Here is an 18,289-nt window from a genome sequence, read left to right on the forward strand (position 1 = left end):
GAAACGTTGAAAACCTTAAATAGCTGTCAGACTATTTGATATCTAACATATTACACTACCACACATCTCTCCATCTAGCTAGCTCGCTATGGACTACGTTTCCCATGAGCACCTGCGACCATTCACAAAATCATGAGACCCATCATGGGACTGTACAGCTACACATCATAACAGCAGTGTTGTGGGGCACATAAGCTGTCACAATGGCCGGTGAAACCATCGCTCCTGACTGGGAGTTTGACCGGTTTGACGATGGTTCTCAAAGTAAGTAAAGCGTCCAGACCTGCGGTGAAATGCGGCGGTGTGACAGAGTTAAACGGTGGTAAATGTGTTGGCTAGCCTCCGCTGTTAGCATAATGCATTGCCTTTGGGCTTCGTCTATTTGCTGGCATGTAACGAGTTATGCTAGTTAGAGCAGAATAATGTTCATAAAACAACACAGGTAATGTATTTGCGTGTGTGTTTATTACTTAGTTGAACTTCAAAATATACGGAGGCAGTCACAACACAAATGATATGTCTGAATTCAGGAAGTGAGAACCAATAGAGTACGGTGTTTAGACGCTACCAGCTACTGCCACAGCTGATCAGTTTGACAGCTTAATGTCTGTCGACTAGTGTTGATAAGTATTCAGATTTAACAAGCTCCAACACCACGGCGCTACTTTGCAAACTAGTTTGGACAAACAAAACTTAACTAACAAAACAAAAAGGAACTAATACTTGAGCTACCTGTGGGCAAGAACAAGGAAATGATAATATATTTGCATTAAGCTATTGTTCAGGGTCAAAAATGTTTAATTTGTTTAGCTATGTCAGCAACTAAAATCTATGTGTTATTGTTTTGTAAATATTATAAAAACACATGCAAAATATTTGCATATTATGAGGGAGAAAAGAGGAACCTTACAAGAGAAAGGAATAGAATGTAAGGTTTTCAAAATGTTTAGTATGTGCTTTGGGGTATTAAAGTAATGGACTGTCACAATTGTCAGGCTTTTATCCATAATATCAGCAACTAAAGCATCCTAATGTGACTTATTTGAGAATGTTTTTCCATATGTAGTAAGAGGCATAAAGAATTAGACTACACGTAGTTTATGTTTCACTTTGAAAAGCAATTTCATGGAGAAGGTAATACACTTTGGCCTGAAATAAAGTGTGTATCTGCTCAAAACTTTACAGAAATACACACAGAGGTTCAGTTGAAGAACTACACTAAGTTTCTGGCGGAGTACACGTCTCAGTTGAGGGGCATTGAAGAGGCTCTGGATGACTCCATAGGTGATGTCTGGGACTTTACTCTGGACCCCATCGCCTTGAAGGTAAAACAGAACAAGCCAGTGGCTGTACATAACTCTAAATAGGTGAACACTGGTTTTCTACTTGTGGATTTGTGTAAGTAACTCTTTTGTAATTTCCTTTCCAATGTGTTCTTTCTTTCAGCTTCTCCCATATGAGCAGTCCTCCTTGTTGGAGTTAATTAAAACAGACAACAAGGTAAATGAAGGCAGTCTAAAGTTTCATGACCACAGAGTGTTTAACTGTTCGATCAACTCTTTATTTTGTGTTTTGTGCAGGTTCTGAACAAAGTGATCACAGTATTTGCTGCTTTGTGCAGTGAAGTGAAGAAACTGAAGTATGAGGTAAGCACTTTCAGAGGTGGATCTTGTTGTAAAATTTTTTTTGTGGGGTTTTTGTTGCATGGTATGTTTCAGGAATGTTGTGAACACATATATTTTGTTATTATTCTGATTATGTGCTCTGAATTTTTTTGTTTTTTATTTTGCAGGCAGAAACTAAATTCTACAATGGCTTATTGTACTATGGAGAGGGAGGTAATTCCTCACCAATTATTGTCAACATTTATTCTGGACTACACACTATTACTTCACCTATTAATAAACAGTAATGTATTTATTTATTTTCAATTTGTGTTGTAGTTTCAGATGCCAGTGTTGTTGAAGGAGAGTCCCAAATTCAGATGGGTAGATTCATCTCATTCCTACAGGTTTGCAAATTAATAATTCCCATCACAATATTCTTTTGTATTTATTAAAATCAGGAAGACAATGATTCTTTGTTAATCTTTGATAGGAACTGTCATGTTTTGTGTCGAGATGCTACGAAGTGGTGGTCAACATTGTTCATCAGCTGGCTGCCCTCTACAACACCAACAAGTAAATACTAATCTTTGAACAGAAGCCCGTAAAGTAACCTGATACAAGTGCTGTTTAGTTTGGGTTAAATACGTATTGAAATTTTGCTCTGTATCAAAATATGCAAATACATTTCTTCTCTCTTTTCATGTCTTAGGGGTGCAACAAAAATCATTGAGTCGTCAGGTGTCCATTTCCAGGTAGGATTTTAAAACTTTTAGTTAGGTTCTTTTTCATATTTGATCCTGATTAAACATTCTTACAGTGTTTACTTTGTGTTCCCTCTACAGATAGTGTATGAGCATCTTGGGGAGTTATTAGTGGTGCTGCTCACTCTTGATGAGATCATGGAAAATCACAACACACTAAGGGATCACTGGAAGATGTATAAAAGGTTAAAACAAACAAATGTATACAGTTCTCTTTCTATTATCGAAGAATAACATTTTCTAATTTTAATGTGGTGTCACCATATAAACTGTCTGAGGTGATGAGGATGATCTTGAAGGTTTGTAAATGTATAGAAAAATACTTTGAGATCAAATCTGTAAACATACGCCGTTTATCTAGAAGGTCTAAACGTTGCTGCACTTGCATCTTCCTGTTATAGGTTATTGAAATCAGTTCACCATAACCCAGGAAAGTTTTCTATTCCTGAAGAGAAGCTCAAACCATTTGAGAAGCTCCTGCTCAAGCTTGAGGGACAGCTGCTGGATGGGATGATACTGCAGGTGACTGTCAGATGGTTCCCATACTGTTAATTTAATTTTTTAAGTGAAACATTGTCAGAAATCTCAGAATCCTTAGTGCTTTAGCTTATGTTCAAACAGATAAAATATATGTAAAGAGAGTTCACTTTTGTCTGAATACTTGTCTGACTTTGTTGTGTTCGTGTAACAGGCCTGTGTGGAGCAGAGATTTGATGATCCTGGAGAAGGAGTGGCTGTCGTCAAAAACAGTGCCTTCGCTGAAGAATTTGCCTTCAACATACGCACAATATTCACCAATATTGAGTCAAAGATTGGTAGGTTTTTTTTTCTCAGGAAGGATTTAATTTACCAATGATGTCCAGTGATCCCAAAATAATACCTTTGTGTTCCAGGTGAACCTTCAGAGATTGACCAGAGAGATAAATATGCAGGGGTCTGTGGTCTCTTTGTTCTTCATTTTCACATCTTCAGGAGTGTCGACAAAAAGCTCTACAAAGCTCTACTAGATGTTTGTAAAAAGGTAGTGATAGATTCTTGACCCACATCTTTTCTCTACACGTGACACCTTACTCATGTGTATAATTTAACTTTCTCTTAAGGTGCCAGCTGTCACTCTGGCTGCCAACATCATTTGGTTTCCAGACAGTTTCCTCACGGCTAAAGTCCCAGCTGCAGCCAAATTGATGGATAAAAAGAGTCTACAGGCCATCAAAGCGCAGAGAGACACATACCTGCAGCAAAGAGCACAAACGCTAACAAAGTAAGTGAGGCCGAATTTAAGAGTTGAGGACAGTTTGAGCTTATGTAATGCATTTCTGTCATCTGTAATCTCTTCAGGGATGTTCAGTCATACTATGTGTTTGTAACGTCCTGGATGATGAAGATGGAGTCCATTTTATCCAAGGAACATAAAAGTGACAAGTTGGCAGAAGATCTTAACAGCAGGTGTAATGTCTTTGTACAGGTAAGCATCTTAAGCCAAAGCATCAGTTAGCAAGACATACAGTACATGAACACTTTGTGTAATTACAGTTTATTATAATTACATGCTTTACATGTAATTACAAAAATGATAGTGATAGCATATCTGTCTGTGTGTCACCATTTTGTTTTCAATGCATACCTACAACAACACTGTTTTTAACAGTCTCTCAGTCTTTCTGTTTGTTTCTATTTTTATGGTGAAGCATAACTATATATCCATTCTATAATTTTCCCATAAAGGTGGAAGCTAGTGGATATGCCATCTTCTTATTTACGCTTACAGTATATTCTTATTGTGTAGTTGTAATTTTTCTTCATCAATCTTCATGTGTTGTGTAACTATATTGTAGCATGTGCTATACAAGGCCAAAATTAGCTTACATTTAACTGTCACTGCTTCTTTGTCTCTCCTTATTTTCCACTGATTGCTTGCCTGACTCCCCTGCATTCTCTAATCTGCTGCTAGACAGGGGATGTCCGTGATAGGAGCTGAAAGGACAGGAGAACTTAATTTATGACCCATTAAAGCAAAAACTATATGAAACACATGCTTTTGTATCGCCAAAAAACATAGATGTTTGGTCGGTGGGTCGGGGGAAAGAGGGTTGTAAATCAACAGAGGAAGCAGGAGAAGAAAAACACATTTACTTGAAATGAACTTGACACATGACCACAGAAAATAAACTAGGTTCATGCCCACAGGTGCTGTGTATCATCACATTATTAGTGAGATTTTGGCACAAGTAAAACTATATACCGATGTTGACGTCTTGCCAAGCTTTGTGAAGGTGCCAACAGGTCATCTTCTTTCCCTTTTTCATCCCTTTGACCCTCAACTCCCTTCAAGAAGTACTGACAAAAATGCTGACTGGTGCTAGAACAGCTCTGTAGAGTTCCCTGTGGTACAAAGAGTAACTCTCATAAGCATATTGACAGAGGACAAAGAGGTGTATTTGATAAACATTTTTAATACGTTTTATACAGTATTAAATACTTTTTGTACATGTGCATATTTTTGCACACATAGATTTTATAACCTGTGCATATATTTTGTTATGTTTTTATTGTTGCTTACCTTCTTTTTTTAAGCACCATGGGGAGCAGTACTCTAATTTCATGCCTGTGCAATGACACTAAAGATCTATCTACTCTTATCTTATTTAGAAACTGAAGGAAGTACATAAACACAAGGAATATTTCGCTGGTAGATGTCTCTCAAGTAAATTATAAATACAACAATATATGATAAAATGTAAGGAAAGTAAGTAAAGAAGAAAGAAAAATAAACTATAAAAACCTATAAACCTATTAATTACTTAAACTTATCTTTGCTTTGAACTATGGTTTCTCTAATTTGTTCATGACCCTTTGGAGGATTTTTTGAGCTTTTCACCCCTTATTGTGATGAGTATCAGACCCATTTTTGTCTAAAAGTGTTTAAAAAAAATTTCACAGAATAACACATCACCTCTATTTGGTGTTCTATTAACTATTATTGGACTTATATGTACAAGTAGAATAAAAAGAACAGAAAAGTACATCTAAATCATTAGTCACAATAACAGCTTAATGACAGTCCAAGGTATTAGTAACCACATGATGTACTGTAAGTCCTGTGAATGTTTACATGCAAGTTGTTTGAGAATCCCTGCCACTGACTCCCTCCTAGGGAATCCTGTATGCATACAGCATCAGCACCATTATCAAGACCACCATGAACATGTACATGTCGATGCAGCGGCCCATGACCAAAACATCTGTGAAAGCTCTGTGTCGATTGGTTGAACTGCTGAAGGTGTGTATGCGTACATGCTGGTGTGTAATTAATATGCTTGTCATCAGTGTTGGTTGAGTCGTTAATATGAGGTGTCGCTGTCTGCAGGCTGTGGAGCACACGTTTCACAGGCGTTCCATTGTTGTAGCAGACTCTGTTTCTCACATCACGCAGCAGCTGCAGTCACAGGCGCTCAATGCTATCGGCACTGCCAAGGTAATGGGAATTATAAGTGATGTTAGTATTGACAGATGTAGTCATCAAAGTGTCGTACCTGTCCTCACTTCATATGACAGATTTTGTACTCCTTGTTCTAGAAAAGAGTGATCTCTGACAAAAAGTACAGTGAGCAGCGGCTTGATGTGCTGTCATCTTTGGTGCTGGCAGAAAATGCTCTCAGTGGACCCAGCACAAAGGAGCGACGTCTTGTGGTGGCTTTGGCATTGTGTGTCGGCACTCAGCTGGTATGTAGGAGAAATCACTGATGAATGTTAGACACTTTTTCTCCTGGTTTTTTGTTGACCTTGAACTCTTTCTTCTAGAAAACCTTCAAAGATGAGGAGCTTCTTCCACTGCAGCTTGTGCTGAAGAAACTGGACTTAATTAGTGAGCTGAGTGAGAGGTAAGGTTAAAAGTCCATAAGAGGCATTTTTCTTGGTAGTTCTCAGTTCAATTGGACTGGTTTATCTTTCATCCAAGAGATTTCTTCAGTTCTAGTAACTGGTGGGGTAAACTGGACTTATGTACCTGCAGGGGGAGTGGTCTGTGTGAGTGTTGATCCCAGCTTAAGTGTTAGGGTCATGGAGGAAGGGTCGTTTCGGAGAAGCAAAGCAACGTGGTGTATGCCGTTTAGCACAGTGAGGAATGTACAGACTTATACACAGGAGAGCCTCCACCTCAGACCAAGACTCTGCAGTCCATCTTTACTTGGAGGAAAAAAGACACTCCTTCAAGGACAGTAATGCCAGAATATTGGTCAGAGAAGACAAATTGTTTGAGAGAGGAGTCAAAGAAGCCATTTTTGTGAAAGTGGAAAATCATTCCCTGAACAGAGGTGGTGGTCTGAGACACTACTTATCAAAAAACCTGTAACACCACTTTAAACAACATTTCCAAACAGTTTTCAACCAACAAGCTTCCACATCTGGACTCACCTGCAACCAAACAACCCCCCCCCCCCCCGAGGGATGTGGACAGACAGGGGCCAATGACCCCTCTGGTCAATGACCCTGAAGCTCGCACACAATACCCACTAACGACCCTACCCCCAAGGACACACCCCCCTTTATGACCCTAACACTTAAATTTAAATTGGTATTAACACCCACACAGATCACGCCCCCTGCGGGTTTATAAACCCAGTCTCCCCCACCAGTTATTAGAATTGAAGAAGTCTGTTGGATGAGAGATGAAATGTTTTCAAAAGAGCTAAACCAGTCCAGGTGAACTGAGAAGAACTACCAAGAAGAACGGTGACCTGGGCAAATGAGAACTTACACAGATGTCTTTAAGAGGCACATTATAGTATCTCAACCCCTAAAGGCCTAAACTGCTGCCTATAACCAAAAGCATCTATTGACCTGAAATAATTAATAACTTTTTATTCACTAATTCTAACAATATATTGAAATAATTCAGGTAAAATGCAGTTTCCCAGCTTTTCAACACCACATATGACCCATTTGAACATTTGTAGTGAACATGGAAACACCATCATCTTCCTCAACATTGATTCACCAGTAAAACCAATGTAGTTCGATAAGTGACAGTGGGTGTAGACACTTGTTACATCAGCAAATGACGTATTTTGTTGAAACCCACTTTTTCATCAGTTTTCTGTTCTGATATAATAGCCTTTGAATTTACCCTGAGCTTTTATAAAGATATACATGTTCCATAAATTAAATATAGGAAAATATTTGCACTCTCGTGGAAAAAGGCAGAGGATAAAAAATAAATAAATGGTGACAAGTCACTTAGGAAAGGTTAACTGTAAAGAAAAATTCATTTGGAAGTTCCCACAAAAATAGGTCTAGGTCTTTAAGGGTTAAAAATAATAAAAACACAACTCACTGTTGTGATGTTGATAGCTTGTAAACATTCTCTAGTGGGCAAGATAGGTGTTAAAGAGCAGGCATTAAAACCTCAATGTCTCAAAAAGTACTGTAATATGCAGATGACTGCCATTGATCACCTGTTAGAACCGGAGTTAATGTTGTATGAATGAACCTGCCATATTTGTGTAAACTAAAAATACCCAAATTCATCTTACTACAAGCTTTTCGTACGATTTTACTGACTAGACAGCGAAAATCCTTCAGACAGTGCCTGTGTTTTTAATTTGTTTGTTGACCTCAACCAGATCTTGCACTTTAACAATTGTGACCTAAACTACACTGCAGTTTAAAAGGTCTGTCAAACTGTTATTATTTTGTGACATTCCTAAATAACCTGTCTTTCATCATTCTGTGTGCTGCTTGACCTCTTGGCCAGGTTGCCCATGTAAAAGAGATCTTGATCTCAATGAGATTTTATCTAGTTAAATAAACCTTCACCACAAGTCCTAGCATTCATTAAGGTCACAAACAAAAGATTCCAGTGATTACTGGGTCAATCATAACTGCCCAAGGCACTCCAGTAGAACTAGTCTCTTGTCATAAATATCTTGATTTTTCTTGTAGATCAGGACCTTCCTTTCCAAAACCACATTAGCCATCTGGTTTGTAAATTGAGGGTTTCACTACTGGAATAAATCTTGCTTATCACTCAGAACTCGTAAATACCTGATAACAGCTATTTTTCTACTAATGTTAGAATATGGACACATTTTATACCTCAACCAAATGTTTAGAATCCTCTACATTGTTTATCATTGTGCATTACATTTTGTTACTGGTTGTAAATGCCTTACTCGTCATTGTGAACTATATGCTAAAGCTGAGTGGCTGTCTTTGAGCTTGCGATGGTTCATCCACTGGTTGACCTGAATCACAAAGCTCCCAAAAAAATTATCCAAAGAACCACTAGTCAATATTCCTTATGGTATTGTGAAATTATTTGAATGTACCCAGAGTTTGGACTGAACTGGGGAAGCAAGCCTTCAGCTTTGCTGCTCCCTCTGCCTGAAACACACTTCAATTAGAGCTGAAAATACCACAACTCACATCAATCCAAGCTTTTTGTTTCGTCTTACAGATAAGACAGTGCAAATTAATTGGATACTGCCTGTGTTTTTAAATTGCTGTGACCTCAACTAAATTTAAAAAAAAAACTTTTGAAACTGTCAAACTCTTCTGTTATTACTATAATTGTTGTTTGTTTTAATTTGTTATTACCTGTTTTAAAACTCTTAACTCTATTTGGAGAAAAAAAAAACCTTGTTATGATAGGGATTTGTTTCCTTTGCTCCTCAGGGTCAAGCTGCAGTGTGACTGTAGTTTTCTTTACTGGCACCGAGCTGTGTTTCCCATCTACCTAGATGATGTGTATGACAACGCTGTGGATGCAGCAAGAATACACGTAAGTATCCTGCACTGTCATTTCTATTGCACTACATGAAAGCAGGGCCTAAACCTTTTTTTGTTCTTAAAATTGGCTGCAGAGATAGTCTCAGAATATTATATTTCCATGTCTATAAAACAGTATTTTATAACGGAACTATGTGTGCATTAATGTTATCAATTTAATGAGAACCCTCCAGAAGTACAGCATCACAGAAATGTGATTTATTAATAAATAATCAATCATTGTGTGTTTTATTGGGATTATAGTTAATTGTTGTTGTTCTTCTACCTGTGTCTCTTGTCTGTCTTTGTTTTGCACCGTCCTGGATGATGCCTGTCTTTGTTTGGAGCAGTACATGTTTAGTGCGCTGAGAGACAGTGTACCATCCATGTTGCATGCCAAACACATGGAGTCATGTGACCAGTTACTGGAGAGCTACGACAGAGAGATCATGGATGTATTCAATGAGGTGAGACTAGATTAAATATGAACTGGAAGCAGACAGTCATGTACAGCATTATGTTTTAACAAATGAGTGGTTTCTGATGCACATTTGCTTATATCTTACTCTTGCAGCATCTGCTGGATAAACTGTGTAAGGAGATTGAAAAGGACTTGCGTCTCTCTGTTCACACCCACCTGAAGTTGGACGACAGGAACCCCTTCAAAGTTGGCATGAAGGACCTGGCACACTTCTTCTCCATCAAACCCATCAGATTCTTTAACCGATTCATTCACATCAAAGGTGCAGATATTGCTATTTGAGGAAAGTTTGTCATGAAAGTTAATGATTTTTGTTAATGAATACACTGGTTCAAACTGACATGTAGACTTAATTTTGATAATTCTGTCTTTTAAATAACAAGTCTAAAAGTCTATGTGTATCTCGCATTTATATCATATAACAGAGCTAAAATGTCTGGGAAAATGTACTGTGTTATGCTTCCACCTGGTGGCAAGTATGAACATATCATGTGGAGACAGTTGAGGGTACAGTAACATTTAATCTATGTTTAATGTCCATTCAGCTTATGTGACCCACTACCTGGATAAAACATTCTACAACCTGACCACAGTTGCTCTACATGACTGGGCCACTTACAGTGAGATGAGAAACCTGGCTACCCAGCGGTATGGACTGACAATGACAGAGGCACATCTGCCAAGTCAGACCCTGGAGCAGGTCAGTGCACAATTCTGCCCAAAGCATCCTGAAGTTCTAGTCTTGATTTTATAGTCCCAGGAACTAAAATGTGATTTCAGAGTATTGGTTTTCTACATTTCCATCACTGTCTGAAGATCAGAGTTCCCACGTGTCCTGGAAAACCTGGAAAATGATTGACTAATTTTCCAGTTATGGAAAACATATGGAAAATGAGGAGAAAAAGGTCAAATGTCCTAGAAACAGTTAAGTTATCTTGGAAAGTTATTTATCCTCCCCCTGCCTTGTGACCTTGTGTGCCTAAACTGAGATGAAACAAAGGAAATTGTTTTTCAGTGGTTTACTGAAAATATACAGATATTTTTAGAGGAAGTGCAGGAGAGAAAGTAAGAGAGAAGAGAAAGCTGAGTTGGGAATTGCCCAATTGAGCATTGTAACTCCAGTTTGTTGTGCTAATGAAGTGTTACGCTGTAATCTGTGGGCGTGTTTGCATTATTCTGTGATACATTTGTCATAATTATTTTTCATAGATAAATTATAGCCAGACTGCACATCAAATGTCTGAGTAATAAGCATACAAACAATCTGGGTAAATTCAAGTTACTACTGTAGAAAAGAACACTTCCAAAGAATGAGGCGGACAGGGGACTGGATTAGTGTATGACGTGATAACTTGTCTCTGTAGCAGCTGAAAATATCCTAAGTACCCTGAAGATCCACAAAGAGAAGGCCAATTAGACTGCTTATGTGTGAAAAATTATAGCAATTTTGCACTCTTTTTTTTGTTCATGACTATACAACAAACTAATGTGTGGATTCTGTATTCACTAACGTCACAGTCGTGTCAAAGCACAATCAGATAAAGTATCTACAGCTACAGTGTGTTTAGAAAAGTGGCTTAAATAAAATGCTGTGGGTATTGAATAGTGAAATATTGAAATGTACAGGGACTTTTTAGGGCTATAATAAAGTCCACTTTTCCTTTAGAGGCTCCCTCTTCAACCTCCTGTTGTAGAAAAGGCTTCTGACAAAGACTAACTCACATTTTAAAAAGTGTACACAAACTGTATCTCTTGTGTGTTTTCAATAGGGTTTGGACGTTTTGGAGATCATGAGGAACATCCACGTTTTTGTCTCTCGGTACCTTTACAACCTCAACAACCAGGTAAAACGTCTTTTTCATTCTCTCCTCAATCCTTGTGCATTACACAGAGTTTTTACTGAAATCCTTGTTAACAGATCTTCATAGAGAAGGCAAGTAACAACAAGCACTTGAACACCATCAACATCCGTCACATCGCCAACTCCATCAGGACCCACGGCACAGGCATTATGAACACCACAGTGAGTTTCAGTGATAACACTTAATGTGTCAATTGATGATATGAATGTTTCAGCATGTCTTCGATTGCACTCCTCTCACCTGTTGCATGTCTCTGCTTTCCCAGGTGAATTTCACTTACCAGTTCCTGCGCAAGAAGTTTTACATCTTCAGTCAGTTTATGTACGATGAGCACATCAAGTCCAGACTCATCAAAGACATTCGCTTCTTTAGAGAAACAAAAGACCAGTCTGATCAGAAGGTAAGAAAGAGGATATTTTCCTCTTTGAATTAGTACAGGTACACAAGCAGAAGAAACACAATGAATCCTGCCAATGTAAAAGTTGTCAAAAATGTTTTGTTTCTGTGTGTCCAGATGGTTGTAAGTTGTATGGATGATGGTGATCATGATGAGCCCCACCATCATCATTTGTGAGGGTTGGGACCAGTGATTAAAATGAAATTACCCTGTCACTGAGCAGGTTTAGTTGCCAAGTATAGTCTTGGAAACAAAAGCTTTTCTAGATGATTGGTTCTTGGAAACACATTTTGCCTAATTTGAATTTAATTGACTCAGTTATTTGCCTAATCTTCCTCTAATAATATTTTTAGTATATTCCAAATTACCTACTATTGTATCTCCTAGCACTACTTCTTATCTCCTTCCCAGCTGTTATTCAGCTGTAATTTTCAATATTTTTGTGATAGTATCCATTTGAGCGAGCAGAAAAGTTTAACCGTGGTATCCGGAAACTTGGCATCACTCCTGATGGGCAGAGTTACTTGGACCAGTTCAGACAGCTCATCAGCCAGATTGGTGAGAGATGCACATTAACACTGTTTAGCTCTTCGGGGCAAACAGTTATAGAATCTGCAGGTGCAGGTAAATGTAAGCCAACAACACTTCCCATTGTTTTTATTCAGGTAATGCCATGGGCTATGTGCGAATGATCCGCTCTGGAGGACTCCACTGTTGTAGCAGCGCCATCAGGTAAAAGAAGGAGTTGTTTCATGGCTTTGTTTTGTCGGTCTGTTCCTGCATAACTTTATTCTACTCTAAAGGATTTGGACTGGTTAAGTCTAGTTTAAAGGTCCGGGATTGCTCAGTTCTAGAAGAATAGGACTGTCGTTTTTCATATATCATAATGTTTTTCCCCCTGACATTTCCAGGTTTGTCCCAGACCTGGAGGACATCGTAAATTTTGAGGAGCTTGTGAAAGAGGAGGGACTGTCAGGGGAGACGCAGAGAGCTGCCAGGTACGACACTTTTCTGTTTACAGGTTATTCCTTTACATGTGCTGTATGTCATGGATTTCTGTAAAGTTGTATTTGTAGAATATGTGCATTTTCAGTCATTTACCTTTATCCACAGTCTTTACATTGTGTCACCTGCAGAGGGCAGTGCTGGTACACAATTATAATGGAAACATGGGCTGCTACTTGTGCAGGACTTGACTCCTTTTGTCATTTCTAGTGTCCTAGATTCAGTGTTGGGAGATCTGACCAGCAACTCTGCAGAGGGGACGGAGTACTTCAAGATGCTGGTGGCAGTGTTTGCGCCTGAGTTTCGCAGTGCAAAGAACATGCACCTGAGAAACTTCTACATGATTGTACCCCCACTGGTCAGTGCTGAGCATCCTTTTCTACATTTTCTACATGCAGGGTTCCCACGGGGTCTTAAAAAGTCTTAAAAATCTTGAATTTCCAAATCTGCATTTATTACCTTAAAAAAGTCTTTAAAAGGTATTAAATTTCATATGGTAGGCCTTAAGTTATGTTGCCATAAACTTGTTTGGTGTACTATGTTTAAATGTGTCTGTTAAATGTCAGTAAGACAGTAACGTTAGTCTACTCAGTTCAACCTGTTCTAACCCGACAATTTATATTGAAATCAGGAACCGACACAGTAGTGCAGTAGATAGCACTAGTGCCTCACAGCAAGAAGGTCCTGGGTTTGGTGGGTTTGATGGTGGGACCTTTCTGTGTGGAGTTTGCACGTTCTCCCCGTGTCTGCGTGGGTTCTCTCTGGGTACTCTGGCTTCCTCCCACCATCCAAACACATGCACTGATAGGTTAATTAGCTAATCTAAATTGCCCATAGGCATGAATATGAGAGTGATTGTTTGTCTCTATATGTCAGTCCTGCGATGAGCTGGTGACTCGTGCAGGGTGTACCCCGCCTTCGCCCATAAGTAGCTGGGGTAGGCTCCAGCGACCCCCATGACCCTAGTGAGGATAAAGTGGGTTCAGAAAATGGATGGAACCAATTATCACTAACTTTGCAGCCCCCAGTGAGAAATGACTCAGAACTTTGGGAATCAAGGCGTTAGAGTAAATAAATACATTTTCCTAAAGTCTAGGAGTCATGAATTTTTGCCAGTAGGACCATGAAATGGGCATTAAATTCTGTTCTAAGTAGTCTTAAAAAGGTCCTAAAAAGTCTTAAGTTTAACTTGTAGGGACCCTGTACATCAGGGGTCACCAACCCCAGTCCTCAAGAGCAGGTTCAAGTGGGTGCCATAAGCAAGACAAGTTGGGGGGCCCCCCATCATGCCATACATCCATAAACACAAAATAATTTCTCTCTAAATTATGACACTAATTCATGTCAAAAGCTCACGGGCTATACATACCAATGTGTTATGTTTTAACACAGTGACAGTAAAACAATAAAGACTGTACTAAATATTAACTGACTTTGGTGCAGGAGGCTGGGGTTTGTATCCTGGTCAGGGTGTTCCCAGTTTCTGATGCACTCACCACCTGTCAGAAAGGCCATAAGGGGGTGGTGCACTGCAGCTGGTGAAGTGGCAGGGGGTCAGCACATCTAGGATGACTCGTCTTAAAAGGGTTAAGACCCCCGCAGCTCCGACATTCACTGACTGCTACCCCCTGTTCTAACATAACGCATTTACTGGACTGACAAAAATGCATTTGGCATAGCGCGGTGTTTATTGCATGTAAACAATTGAAAGTGGTATTGACAATGACTCAGGATGTCATGGCAACACTGATTGTAGCTGAACACTGAAAAGACAGCGCGCAAACACTCCGCTGAGGTACTATGAAGCATTTGTTGTCATTATGTGTTCATTGAAAAATGTATTTCACATGACCTTGAGAGAGTTGTTTCTTTTCCTCTGCAACTTTTTTCTTCTTACGTTTATCGGCCGCTTGCTCCAACAAACTGACGAACTGCTTCATTCTGGGTTGCCAGGTTTACATTACAATCACTGTTTTCACTGTTTGGCGTTGCCAGATGATCAACAAAACAAATGACATGATACATAGGTTTGGGGCCCCCTGGTGGCTGTGGGGCCTTAAGCAGTCACTTAGTTTGCTTACAGGGCAGGCCGGCTCTGCTCAAGAGCTACTATCCTGCGTATTTTAGATCAGGGGTATTCAAATCTGGTCCTCAAGGGCTGGTAATCTATATGTTTTAGATATTTCCCTCTTCCAGCAGACCTGGTTCAATTAATGATCAGCTCATCATCAAGCACTGCAGAAGCCTGATAATGATGTAATGGCCTCCAGGTGTGATGGAAGAGGGAAATATCTAAAACATGCAGGATACCGGCCCTCGAGGACCAGATTTGAATACCTGTTTTCGATGTTTTCCTCTTCCAGTACACCTGATGGTCATTATCAGGCTTCTGCAGAGCTTGATGATAGGTTTATCATTTGAATAAGGTGTATTGGAAGAGGGATACATCTAAAACAGGGGTGTCCAATCCTGGTCCTCGAGGGCCAGTATCCTGGATGTTTTAGATATATCCATCTTCCAACACACCTGATTCAAATGATAAGCCTATCATCAAGGTCTGCAGAAGCCTGATAACAACCGTCAGGTGTGCTGGAAGAGAGAAATATCCAAAACATGCAGGATACCGGCCCTCGAGGACCAGGATTGGACACCCCTGATCTAAAACATGCAGGATAGTAGCTCTTGAGGACCAGGGTTGGTGACCCCTGCTGTACATGATTGTTCCAGTGTTTGTAAGTTTCTGTTCGTGTTTTAATTTTTCTACATAAGAAATCTTTCTATCGACAAATCTTTCTTATAGACTGTGAATTTTGTGGAGCATTCAATCAGCTGCAAAGAGAAACTGAACAAGAAGAACAAAAGTGGAGCTGCTTTCACAGATGACGGCTTCGCTATGGGTGAGTGAGCTTATAATCAGACGTCAGATGTGCTGTCAACATTTGTGCAGCTCGTCAGCTATTTTCTTACACTTTTCATCCCCTCTGACCTCACTTTTGCTCTGATCTGTCAGGTGTGGCATACATCCTGAAGCTGCTGGACCAGTACCTAGAGTTTGACTCCCTGCACTGGTTCCAGGCTGTCAGAGATAAATATAAAAAGGAGATGAACGCTGTGGTGAAGGAGCAGAACGTCCAGTCTGCCAGTCAGGATGAAAAGTTGTTGCAAACAATGAACCTCACCCAGAAGAGGCTGGACGTCTACCTTCAGGTACAGCCTCAGCATCTGTGCAGTCATTCTCATGTCACATTCTATCACATTTCTCCTTTGCAGTCAATGCCTGCCGTACGTCTTGTATAAACTGTTGGGTTTACAGAAGGGAGAACCCCATTTGATGGCAGGTTTAGAAATGCAAAGTGTAATATAAAGCATCATGGAGGACGTACTGTTTGTAGCAGGAAGCAGCAGATCAGAACAGATCATGAATATTCTGAAATGTTTTGATGATGATTATGTTGATGATTCTGAATTACTGATTTAAAATAAGAAAAGTACGAAACCTTTATTTTGTGGTGTTGTCTGATATTTTTGAAGCAATGAAGTGAACAGTTGGGTGTTTTTCACTCCAATTTAAGTTAAATGTTTTAGAAATTCGACAGGTTGAGGTGAATTTTGGCGCCCAAGTTTTTTTTTTTTTGTTTGGAGAGACTTCTATGCTACATAGAAATAGTTTACTCTTAACCAGTTGTAGTCAAAATTGCTTTGTGGAAAAAAAAAAGAGTAAAACTGAGCGTATTTATATTTTTAAAAAAATTTAAACGTGAACTTGGCTCTGAAGTTTGAAGTGTACATAATTATAAATCCTTAGTTTTATTTTTGAATTTACATTTCATTTAGTTTTTATTTAGTTTTATTTTTTCAGACATTATAAATAGAGATTTCATACATAAGAACAGAAGAAATGTATGTGACATTAACAAAGATTTAGAAAAACATTTTATTTTTGTCCCATCTCATTAATATAATGAAGCTGATTTTAACTGAAGTTCTAAGTAGTTTATGTCACATTGTTCATTGTATTTATTATTAAGTATGTTTTTTTTGTTGTTTTTTGTTCCAGTTCATAAAATTATATTTTCTAGTATTAGTCTTAGTTTTTATTGTGTTTATGTTCATACTAACTCTGTTTCCCTTCCGTTACAGGAGTTCGAGCTGCTCTACTTCTCCTTAAGCAGTGCCAGGATCTTCTTCAGGGCAGATAAAACTGCAGCTGAAGAGACTCAAGAGAAGAAAGATAAAGGTTCGGCAGCTTTGTGGTGATGGATGCCGTTTTTAATTATGCAGTAATACTGACTCACCACACATTAATATGCAAAGGTAGAAAATCTGTGACTTCATTCTTTATCTTTTACAAATTGCCCATAAATGTCATTTTCTTCCACAGAAGAAGCTGCCAAAGCAGGAGGCAGTTCAGAAGGCTCCAACCCTGCTGCACCTTCATCAAAGTGACCCTCATCGTGAGATCAGTAGACACGTTGTGGATCATAACTTTGGTGTAGAGCAGTGGACCGTCGTCCCATGGCCAGAAATGTGGGGAGATGATATTGAGAATCAGAATGCACTAGTTTTGTACGGTTTGAGTTCAAAAGCAGAACAGATGGAAGGATTCTGAAGTGACTGTCATTAGAAAAGAATGTATATTAACTTTTGTTAATATGTGAGAGAAATGTCTATGTTGCATCTACTGACTTCAAAGTGTCAGTCAACTAGTAAAATCATATTGAATTTTGTAGCATTTAAAAAAGCTTCTGTAACCTTAAAGGAGTCGGTATGAAGAGTTGGGTCAAAGTGAATCCTTTCCTTTGCTGTGGAGCCTTTTGATACTTTAATGCTCAGTCTGAACAGACTGGATTATTTTTCTACACTAGAAGCTTCAGCTATATGTATGTCCTCTGCTAATCAGAGACACGTTCAGTAATTAATTTGCATTTTAGAGTTCGTACTAATTGTATTAACATTATGTTGCTTGTTGCCTTCAACTGCAGCTCTGGTCTTAATTGGAGGGCTCCTGGGAATGTCTTCATTGTACAGTCCTCATACATGTGTGCCATATTTGCTAATTATTGTTTTGTCTGTTTGTACATTATATGATTTAGAGTTTATGTGCCTTTCTTAACTCATTTCAGTGACAAATTAATTCAGAAAAAAATGTTCCAGAGGCAAAAGATTCTTCATCTTATGAGTATTGTGTAGTACTCCAACTTTTTATCCATCAGCATGTGGTACATGTGAAACTAAGGCCACAGTTTGGTCACAATGACATTCCATCAATGAAAGACAAAGTTCTGTGAGGTCTTTGAATAATAAACTGCACTTTGAACAGTTTGTTTTCTTAACTCCATGTACTTTAAAATACGACACGATGCAAAAGAAACACTCCACAATCCATGAACCTATGCTTTATGTTCAGACCA

The 18,289-nt window shown here is 38.9% G+C and overlaps 1 protein-coding gene across 1 annotated transcript; it reads left to right on the top strand.

Moving 5' to 3' along the window:
• Positions 1 to 133: 133 nt before the first annotated feature.
• Positions 134 to 18,211, top strand: washc4 (WASH complex subunit 4). Its single transcript, XM_030136148.1, has 33 exons — positions 134 to 264; positions 1,186 to 1,325; positions 1,447 to 1,500; positions 1,581 to 1,646; positions 1,793 to 1,838; positions 1,944 to 2,011; positions 2,098 to 2,180; positions 2,317 to 2,359; positions 2,450 to 2,553; positions 2,770 to 2,890; positions 3,060 to 3,183; positions 3,262 to 3,389; positions 3,469 to 3,629; positions 3,707 to 3,833; positions 5,523 to 5,648; positions 5,736 to 5,843; positions 5,945 to 6,091; positions 6,170 to 6,249; positions 9,041 to 9,146; positions 9,484 to 9,600; positions 9,708 to 9,876; positions 10,160 to 10,314; positions 11,384 to 11,458; positions 11,533 to 11,637; positions 11,742 to 11,876; positions 12,323 to 12,431; positions 12,539 to 12,605; positions 12,785 to 12,871; positions 13,089 to 13,236; positions 15,679 to 15,775; positions 15,889 to 16,085; positions 17,019 to 17,115; positions 17,260 to 18,211. The coding sequence occupies exons 1-33, from the start codon at positions 204 to 206 to the stop codon at positions 17,322 to 17,324; spliced, it is 3,516 nt and encodes a 1,171-aa protein (XP_029992008.1). The 5' UTR covers positions 134 to 203; the 3' UTR covers positions 17,325 to 18,211.
• The last annotated feature ends 78 nt before the right edge of the window (positions 18,212 to 18,289 follow it).

The sequence above is a fragment of the Sphaeramia orbicularis genome, chromosome 6 (genome assembly GCF_902148855.1).
Source record: "Sphaeramia orbicularis chromosome 6, fSphaOr1.1, whole genome shotgun sequence".
Lineage (NCBI taxonomy): Eukaryota > Metazoa > Chordata > Actinopteri > Kurtiformes > Apogonidae > Sphaeramia > Sphaeramia orbicularis.